At 45.4% G+C, this 10628-nt stretch overlaps 1 protein-coding gene across 4 annotated transcripts in view; it reads right to left on the bottom strand.

Annotated features, from left to right (window-relative positions):
* Positions 1 to 10628, bottom strand: part of oxr1a (oxidation resistance 1a) — a 154520-nt gene that overhangs the window by 33698 nt on the left and 110194 nt on the right. For all 4 annotated transcript variants that reach the window (XM_042106106.1, XM_042106109.1, XM_042106107.1 and 1 more), the window contains one exon: positions 1156 to 1263. In XM_042106106.1, coding sequence (XP_041962040.1) covers positions 1156 to 1263 — 108 coding nt within the window. The remainder of the gene's footprint in view (positions 1 to 1155; positions 1264 to 10628) is intronic.

The raw sequence follows: 10628 nt of genomic DNA, 5'->3' as shown, positions 1-10628 counted from the left end.
GTTATGTCCCCATCAGTGACAGAGGGGGAAAACCTGCTCAAGCAGATTATGATTGTGTGTGTGTGTGTGTGTGTGTGTGTGTGTGTGTGTGTGTGTGTGTGTGTGTGTGTGTGTGTGTGTGTGGTGTGTGTGTGTGTGTGTGTGTGTGTGATAAGGGTGGAGCATCCAGAGCACTGCAATGGTCATCACTGCTCTCTTCTCCAGCACCAAAGAACACACTGAACTGTGCATTGCCATGGTAGTACTGCAAAGTGCATCCATGTGTGTGTGAGTGTGTGAGTGTGTGTGTGTGTGGAGGGGGGTATTCTAAAGCCTAACAGAACTGGACCAAATGCATGTGGACAGTGGCGGTGAAGAGTATTGTTTTATCTTGTCTGTCTGTCATGTCTGTAGACGTGAGGCCTCCTGTTGGTGGCCAGTGGAATATTCAAAAATGCTGGAATGGTCAAAAATGCTAAACCGTGGAGGTCAAACGGCCATTTGGGAGAGGAGAACTGTAGCAGTGTGGAGGTCAGAGAGAGGAGTGATAGAGAGTGGGTGTGAGGAGAGAGAGGAGTGATAGAGAGTTGGTGTGAGGAGAGAGAGAGGAGTGATAGAGAGTTGGTGTGAGGAGAGAGAGAGGAGTGATAGAGAGTTGGTGTGAGGAGAGAGAGAGGAGTGATAGAGAGTTGGTGTGAGGAGAGAGAGAGGAGTGATAGAGAGTTGGTGTGAGGAGAGAGAGAGGAGTGATAGAGAGTTGGTGTGAGGAGAGAGAGAGGAGTGATAGAGAGTTGGTGTGAGGAGAGAGAGAGGAGTGATAGAGAGTCGGTGTGAGGAGAGAGAGAGGAGTGATAGAGAGTTGGTGTGAGGAGAGAGAGAGGAGTGATAGAGAGTTGGTGTGAGGAGAGAGAGAGGAGTGATAGAGAGTTGGTGTGAGGAGAGAGAGAGGAGTGATAGAGAGTTGGTGTGAGGAGAGAGAGAGGAGTGATAGAGAGTCGGTGTGAGGAGAGAGAGAGGAGTGATAGAGAGTTGGTGTGAGGAGAGAGAGAGGAGTGATAGAGAGTTGGTGTGAGGAGAGAGAGAGGAGTGATAGAGAGTTGGTGTGAGGAGAGAGAGAGGAGTGATAGAGAGTTGGTGTGAGGAGAAAGAGGGAGGGAGGGAGGGTGGGTTTCCCACCTGTCCGGGGACCACATTTCTGGAGAACAGCTTGTTGAGCTGCACCAGCTCATTGGGCGTGGTGTCAAACTTCAGGGCTATACTGTTCAGTGTGTCCCGAGATTCCACCTAGATCACACAAACACACACACACACACACACACACACACACACACACACACACACACACACACACACACACACACAACAAGAGGGAAGAGAAAGAATAAAAAACAAGGGAAAAGAGAACACAGGACGAGGCTAGCGATTCTGCTGTATACGCTGCCAAGCTTACAGGTGACTGACTTGTCTGAGATTCGTGATTAATAGTCTCTGAAGTGCTGTGGGTGTTTCAGATGAAGGTGAGCACTGAAAAACTATGTGTGGGTGGTGCGAGTGAGAAAGCCTGTGGCATCTTCAGCGACGGTCGGAACTTGCTTTAGCCTGTGGAGAAGGAACGTTCCGGTGAAAAACAGAAATAAAATGTTGTCCACATTGTTTAAAGAGGCTGGCCAGAGCGTGACCGATGAGTGTGCAGTCATGAGAAAGAGAGAGAAAAAAGACAGACAGAGAGAGAGAGAGACCAGACGCTGTACAAATGCAAGGCAAACAGTAATGAAGGACAGTGCCGCACTGTCTACCGTCACACAGTTCAGGCAACTCACTTCGACAAACACACACACACACACACGCACACACACACACACACAAAGAAACACAGAACAATAGCAAAAGCATTCAGCTTGTAATCCAGCGGAATGTCACCTGACACACACCACTCATCCCTTCTCCTGGTTATTCACACAAAGCCAAAGTTTCCCCATTACACACCATCACAGGGGGGAGGGAAAGCAGAGCTATCCCTCAGGAGGAACAACATTAGTCCACATTAAACCATGTCTACTAAATCAACCCGCTAAAGCCGAGCCTGGTTAGTACCGATCCAAATCCAAATTCGCCAAAGGTTCGTCTGGGTGTTCCAGGGCTAGCTTAAGCTTGCACTCCACCTCAAATGCAACAAGATGTGACATCCAAAGCACAGGCATTCATATCTGTGAAACTGCATTGCGTGGAAATAAAGTGTGGTTATAGTCTACCAAACCAAGTATAAATGTTACTGTATAGGTGGGACAAATATATTAATTTCTGATCTACTTGGACAGAACAGACATTTTTCTTACTATTGAGTGAGAGACACATTGCACTCAGCAAAACACACGTCATACACTCATGGCTCCAACTTCCCACTTAGTTTTATATTACACTCTGACAACACTGTGCTGACTAGATGCACGCCCACCGTGTGCTGGGGGGCAGCTGTGGCCTACTTGTTAGGGCTTCGGACTTGTAACCGAAGGGTTGCCGGTTTGATCCCCGACCGGTAGGAAAAATGTGGGTGGGGAAAGTGGCTGAGCACAGCTCTCCTATGCCCACATCCACGGCCGAAGTGCCCTTGAGCAAGGCACCTAACCCCTCACTGCTCCCCGAGCGCCGCTGTAGCAAGGCAGCTCACTGCGCCGGGTTAGTGTGTGCTGTGTGTGTTTCACTAATTTGCGGATTGGGACAATTGCAGAGACCAAAAAGAGTATATATACTTATACTTACTTGTATGTCTGAGAGACAGCACAGGCTAAATCTTTCCGCTTCTTTCAGTCCCCCCCCCCCCCCCCCCAGCAGCAGGCCTGTTGATGGCAGTCCTTGTCTTGGTTGTCATGGTGACAAGCGGTGGACAGTGCATGCTGGTCAGCACTTCGCCGTGCACCGCACTGCTTTCTGCAGACACAGCGGGGGTGTTGGGGAGAGTTGGGAGAGAGGAGTGTTGATTTCCAGCGGAGAGCCCCCCTCCCAGGGGAAGACAGGGCCAGCTGGAGTAGATAACCCCCTCCCTCCCCAAGCAGAGCTATGCTCATCCAGACCTGTTTCTTTATTTAACATAATGAACAGATTCTTGTTAGAAAGCTGGACTATCTACACTGCTTGACTCGTGTGGATAGTAAGAAATCTCACCCTAGAGGACTCATTACTGTCTGCGGGGTGGACCTGGTTTCATGTCTTTGCATATCATCCTGAATTCACCATCACAGTTTGTGCTCTCCCTGGCAAAAGCATGTAGAGTACTACCTTCTTCAACGTTTAGCCAGAAAATAGCTTGAATCTGGCCTTAACACACTTGTCAGAAGACAACAGATTATCATGGCTAATCTGACAAGACAAAGTGTCACTTAACCTACAGAAATGGTTAATCAACATGTGTCACACCAGTATGCTGTCCAAGCAGCTCTTCCAGCCTGATTTGCATAAACTAGCCTACAACACAGGCATACATAGCCTGTGACATTCTAGAAGTTTCAGCCACTGGGGGGTTGAGAACATCTTTAGAAACACTTTGGTCATGCTAATTGACCCGATGCCTGTTCTGCGTCTGACAACCAGGAATGAGAGGAGAGCATTGACCCCGGCCCTCTGGCACTCTATTGACCTAACCACACCATGACTGCAGTGCTCTTTGACTTTTAATGACAAAAACGCAAACAAGCCGAGTCTGGGCAGGGACTAGCCAATGCATGTCTGCAGTGGTCAGCAGTGGGTTGGTCAAGAAATTACCACGTCAATGATTGCTTTATACATTTGGGGAACAATTTCCTCTCAATGTTTCAAAGCTTTGCGTCGTGGCCTATATTACCAACTCAAATGTCCATTATTTTTCTGACAACTGAACGCCGTACCGTCCATCCGCTTACATATTTTGTCCACGATGTAACAAAAATACACCATTTGTAGTGGTGAAATCAAAAACGTATCCCAAAAAGAAGGCACAAGAGTCTGGCAAAGTTCTATGAGTAGAAATGTTTTATTCTGTCAGAAATTAAAAATTACAAACCGAAACATCTCCAGATTCTAGCTAGCTTCTCTTTGTCTGCCCTTCCTTTTTATACCATTAGGGGGCACCTCTCAGTGGGCTGGGTCCCTCTTTATCCATTTTGTTATTTGAGTCGGTACCCTGAATCATTTTTTTCTGCACCTGTTTTCTTAGCAATCATGTTTTTTTTCCGCTGACTCGGCACTGAACTCTGCCTCAACTCTCTCTGTCCTTGCATGATTCACTATGGTCTTCTTACAATGATGCCATTACTTTAAGGCTTGGTTTTGAATGTATTTAAAAGACTAAGACTAACATATAAAATCAAACAGTCTACAGTATGCTTATGTCAGTGTTATATCAGATTACCATGAAGGTTACAACAACTCATTTTCCCACCACACTACCGGTACTATTCACACTAATCTCAAAATCCACATTTCTAACTGCACTGTGAGTCACGTAGGATAAGAAGGCACATGGAAATGAATATTACTGTGAGACGCTGCCTCCCCTCTCATTGTGTGAGTAGATCCACTGCTGTTTGAATCGTTCGGCTTGGTGCAGGGGCTGCATCATCGCTCCGATGAGTCAGCCACTGATGTCACACTGACGGGTGGGGGTCTATGTAAATCAGGTAGGGTACAATCATATCCCTAACCTTGTTCTACTTCTGATGGCCTTTTAAAAAATCACACGCAGCCTCATACAACACATTGGCACGTCGGCTGGTAATCATGCTAATGGTCCATGTAATGGTATGTGCCTTGTTTATGTTTATGTGCAGAGCCACATCAATCAATGCAGATTATTTCTTTTTAATATCTGCCGGAAAAGTTAAAGGTGTCAGTCATCATCTGTCACTTTTCAAATCACCCTTTGCCTGTAATACATATGGCGCTTATTCATATTAAGAGGTGCATAACAAGGTCTGCAAGTTGCAGTCATCTGCATAATTCCTTTCTCATGGAGATATTTAGTTTGAAGTAACATTTAAAACAGCCACAAGCATTTTGAATAGTTGGAACGGGGCCACTTCCAGCAAACTGAAAATGCTCCCAGAAGGTTCTACTCAAAACACAAATTGGTTGTTTTTGGGGATCTCCAGAAGGCAACAAAATGTAGAAAGAAGAGCTTAATAGAGTTAAAAAAAAATACTTTCCCATTTTATCCAGATGGGAACATCAGAAGTCAATATTCCCTACGCCCATGCACTGCCTCGGCTTTTTATCCTCCCTAATCTGGCACAGAACATTGATTTTCCTCAGAGTGCCGTTTGTGCCGATCTCATCCACGGGCTATTTATTTTTAGCCTCCTAGCGCTTCGTTTCAGAGCAAACACAACCTGCTCTGGCACCTTTTTCTTACGGAAATGCTACATCTCATCCTGTTTCATGGCGGAATTATCAGCTTAGCTTCTTGAACTACTGTAGCTACAACCCATTTTTGAAATCCCAGCTACACGTCCATACTCCATCAACACGTCAGGTTTTTGCAGCTCTTGTTGGAGTCTACTACTGTAGGATTATGGAAAGACTCTTCATTCAGACATTTTAATTGAAAGATTAGCAGAGGACCAATCATGACTGTCTAAAAAAAGCATTCCATGACGTGTGTTACAAAAACTAACAGAGAATCTCCGTTGGTAACCTCCATTGGTAACCTCAAAAGGCCCTTTGACATCAATCTGCCCGGTGGTGAGCCGAGTCATCGTTCAATTTGGTATTCTAATAATAGCTGTATTAATCAATGTGTCGAGGAGAGAGAAGGACATGTCACTGGATCACAACAGAGCAGCAGTGGAGAGGGCTGGAGAACCGTATCTTTTAAAGTTGCGGTCAATAGTGCCCTGTGTCCATTAGTCATCTGGTGTTAAGGATGACTGGCAAAACACATGTCTGAGGGAACTGGTTATTACAACTTTATACTTGGAGGGCTAGTTCTTGGAAGGGAGTAGGCTAGAGAGTCTACTTGTTATATTGATTATCTCAGGGTCGACCAATGAAGACCTTTGGTGGGTCAGTAAGTTAAGTGGAGAAGACCTTGGGATTTTTCCAAGTGTTCCTTGAGGTGCCAAACTACTAACTACAAACTACCAACCCGTGCTATTGTCCTGCGGCAAATGTAGTCTGAGGTGAAAGCAAGTCACCTGCACTTGAAGTAGAGGGTGAGAGAGCTCTGTGCCCTTCTCTTTGGAGGGCTCTCACAGAGACGAATGGGTCAGATGACCACTTCCAGCCGCTCCAGCGAGCGCATGGCCTTTGAGATTCTGCCCAGTGATGGGCGATTAGCCCTGCGCGCTCCAGCCTGTCTTTCACGGCTCCATTAACTCGGTAGGGCCTTTGTGTAATTAGTGACATCCATCCACATGTAAACCCTCAGCAACAACAGCAGTACCATACAGGAGACTCTCTATCTCTCTCTATCTCTCTCTCTCTCTCTCTCTCTCTACTGCACAATTATAATTGTGCAGTAACAATATCTAGCCATAGCTAATACCAAAGCACCCTTTTAACATTAAGAGAATTCCCTAAAACTTACTATATTCCAAAATACAGGCAAATAGGACTCATTATATGGGGGAAGGAGGGATGGGGGGGGGGGGGGGAGATGGGACCGAACATTCATAATCAGCACATGGCAATGGGTGCATCATCAAACTGGAAATAATGGGGGAGAAAAACAAAAAAACAAGGAACTGCTTAGAGCTGTTAAAGCTGAAGAATTCCTTTCCTGCTGAGCTTGTTAGCATACTTTAGCATGACATTTGCCATAGAGAATTCTGTCATTGCTACCGTCGCAGCATGCACTGTCAAGCAGCACCGCTGATCATTTAAGGGCTTAATTTTAGAAGCGTTGCATTGTACGGATGACATTGCCATAACCAGGACACGAAAGGAGAGATTAGCTACTGAAAGAACTCTCTTCTCTGTGGTGTGTGTGTGTGTGTGTGTGTGTATTGCGTACATGTATACTGTATTTTTGTGTGCATGTGTGTGTGTGTGTATGTGTGTTCTGCTGCTTCAAGCTTCACACACATCACACACACACACACACACACACACACACACACACAAACACACAAACACACAATGGATGTTAGGAGACAAAGTGAAACATATGGATTCACAAGCTGTGAGAGCTTCCCTCATGAGTGTCTGAAAAGAAAAGAGGTGTCAAGATGCCATAGACACTTTATAGACAAAATAGAATAGACACTTTCTATTCGTTCTTCTCTAAAAGAGGTGAAAAACCTCCTCACATCATGACACAATGCCTTTATGCCTTTCCTGACTCCAGCTTTTTTTCACTGTCCAATATGTCTAGAAGCCCACACCACTTACACTGTTTCTGTGGATCTTCCTGAATGTAGACCATCCATTTTTTTATTTATTATTCACACAGTTAGTACTCCTCCGCGGCAAGAAACTGTACAGAAAACCTTAGGTACTGCACATACAATACAAGCATGGTTAAAGACACACACTTCACTGTCTGATGTGATATATTTGCAACAGTGTGAAGTTCCATCATAGTGGAAACCAGGAGGTGGTGAAGTGGCGCTGTTACCATGGTCACCTCACACACAGCACCTTAGTTCAGTTCAAAACAAGCACTCAAGGTGAGGCTACGTGAGCTCTAAGACTGCTATTATCCCTGAGTGCCAACTGTGCTAATGGGTAACTTCCATGCTCTTCATTCAATGGAGAGAGGGAATCGAGCAGCAGTACTGAGGATAGGTGAGAAAGTATTATTCACATTCAAACCCAGTACTTAAAGACGCTGAGCAATGTTATCATTATTAGACGCTGAGCAGTGTTAGCATTATTCACATTCAATCCCAGTACTTAAAGACGCTGAGCAGCGTTAGCATTATTCACATTCAAACCCAGTACTTAAAGACGCTGAGCAGTATTAGCATTTTTCCGACAAAGCCCTGTCAGTCTTAAGCATGGTAGGAGTCAAACCATTCTTTCCATTAAAATTGCCGTGCATTATGCAAAGTAATGCATAGCACCACTTACAACTGGACATGCTTAAATAAGCACTGACCACAAACTTCTCTATCCTGACAATCCTTCTTCTTCCCTTCCCTTGACCTGACTCTTTTTGCCAGTTGTTTTGAATAAAAGCATCAGCTAAATCACTAAATGTAAATTTAAATGTAAAGGTAATGGGCATTGGGCAGGCAGGGACAGTTAGGAAGTTTCCTCATCTCTCGCGAAGGTGCGGATATAAAACCCAATCGGATGCTACACCACCATCTCCCGTAGACGAAAGGATGCCAACGAATACAGCTGGGTTGGAATGAAGCTTTAGTAGCTGGGTACAGAGCCAATGGGCAAGTATTTTAAGTACACGGGATTATGAATATCCCATTGCATTTCCTATCAGTAGCCTATATTGCTTAAGTCCTGTGTAAACTTTGATTTATTCATGCAGCAGTTTACAAGGGAGGTAAGGTCACGCAAGCGGCTGATCAACTGTCAATATGCACATTTTGAATGTACATGGATACGCCTGCAATTTGTCTAAAGGAATAATAATAATGAATGTCTAGTGTCGATGCTAAGTGTGTAATAAACATATAAAGTTAAACTTATAATTAAAAGCTTTCACTTGTTTTGATTCTATCCCACAGTTAGATACTGAACACCAAATACGACTCATCTCATGCACAGGAAAGAGCGTTGAGTCTGCCTTAGTAATTTGTTAACACAAATTACAGTGGAGGAGACACCAGGAGGTGAGGACTTTCACTCTGGGTTTTAAATCTCCTGGCATGCCTGTTTACAGACTGCCTGTGCCAAGAAGGCTGAGTAATCCCACTGAGGAGATGAGCCTGTAAAACAAAAGGCCCCAGTCTGCCGTGGGTGTGTGTTTGGGGATATATATGGAGGGCGGCTTGACACCATCTCAGACAGGTGGTGATTAGTGTGGTGCTGAAGCGTCCCATTCTCAACGTCTCCCCTTGGTGCCGTTTCCTCCTCAGCGGCGCCTTCTTGGCTTTCTCACTTGGCCCAGGGTTAACCAATTGGTGGGTTTATCTGACGTAGAGTATACACCGGTTATGGCAGTCAAATTATGGAGAGAAAGAAAGAGAGAGAGAGAGAGAAACAAAGAGAGAAGGTGAGAGTGAATGAAGAAAAATTATAGATAAAAGCACAGCAGCGAAAGGAAAACTTGATATGGTGGCTGAGAGAGAGGAGGAGAAACGAAAGACTGAATTTAGGAGGAAAAGGAGGCAAGAGCAAGAGAGGCAAACTGGTTGTGGATAGAGCGGTTGAAAGGGCTTTCCTATCCTGTAGGCCCCAGCAGATTACTGGTTGTGGATAGAGCGGTTGAAAGGCTTTCCTATCCTGTAGGCCCCAGCAGATTACTGGTTGTGGATAGAGCGGTTGAAAGGGCTTTCCTATCCTGTAGGCCCCAGCAGATTACTGGTTGTGGATAGAGCGGTTGAAAGGGCTTTCCTATCCTGTAGGCCCCAGCAGATTACTGGTTGTGGATAGAGCGGTTGAAAGGGCTTTCCTATCCTGTAGGCCCCAGCAGATTACTGGTTGTGGATAGAGCGGTTGAAAGGCTTTCCTATCCTGTAGGCCCCAGCAGATTACTGGTTGTGGATCGAGCGGTTGAAAGGCTTTCCTATCCTGTAGGCCCCAGCAGATTACTGGGCTATCGGGCGCAGGCTGTGTGCAGAAGCGGAGTGCGAGATGACCGTTTTAAGATAAGAACGCTTTTCCTTGGCGCTGGAGCGGCTCCCGACCTCTCTCTCTGGACAGCCAACAGCGGCCACAGCACTGGCTCTCTCTCCCCTCCATTTTTGCTTGTCATTCCTGGGCAATTCCACAGAAAATTACATTTTTTGTAAAATCCATAACACCAATAAAATGTGATGGTGTGGTATGATGTGAATGATTACATGAAATTCGAGCATTTGCTATTTTTGGCTGAAGAATGTATATGAGAAAAAATGCACAAAAATTGAATGTTATCATTCACATCATACAAATGCCAAGGCATTTCACTGAACGCCAGTGAATGTGACAAAAAGTCAATTTTCTGTGGAATTGCCCTCCTCTGTTCAGCTCACCTCTAGTTCTACTCTTTATGACTTGTTGTCGTTCATGCTCAACCTATGACCTCCAGGGTCCACTGGTGCCCTTCCACTTTGACTTGCTTACTCTCTGGTGCTCCTTTTGGTCTGTACCCACACTTCTGTACTTACTCTCTGGTGCTCCTTTTGGTCTGCTTTTGGTCTGTACCCACACTTCTGTACTTACTCTCTGGTGCTCCTTTTGGTTTGCTTTTGGTCTGTACCCACACTTCTGTACTTACTCTCTGGTGCTTCTTTTGGTCTGCTTTTGGTCTGCTTTTGGTCTGTACCCACACTTCTGTACTTACTCTCTGGTGCTCCTTTTGGTCTGCTTTTGGTCTGCTTTTGGTCTGTACCCACACTTCTGTACTTACTCTCTGGTGCTCCTTTTGGTCTGCTTTTGGTCTGCTTTTGGTCTGTACCCACACTTCTGTACACCCAGTCCTCCAGCTTGAGTGTTTATCTGGGTCTCCATGTGATTATCAGAGAGGCAGTGATCCAATTATCATTTTCTCTCTTTCCTCTCAGCTATCTGGGTTT

This window comes from Alosa sapidissima, chromosome 10 (genome assembly GCF_018492685.1).
Source record: "Alosa sapidissima isolate fAloSap1 chromosome 10, fAloSap1.pri, whole genome shotgun sequence".
NCBI lineage: Eukaryota > Metazoa > Chordata > Actinopteri > Clupeiformes > Clupeidae > Alosa > Alosa sapidissima.
This window is presented reverse-complemented; position numbering and strand designations above follow the sequence as displayed.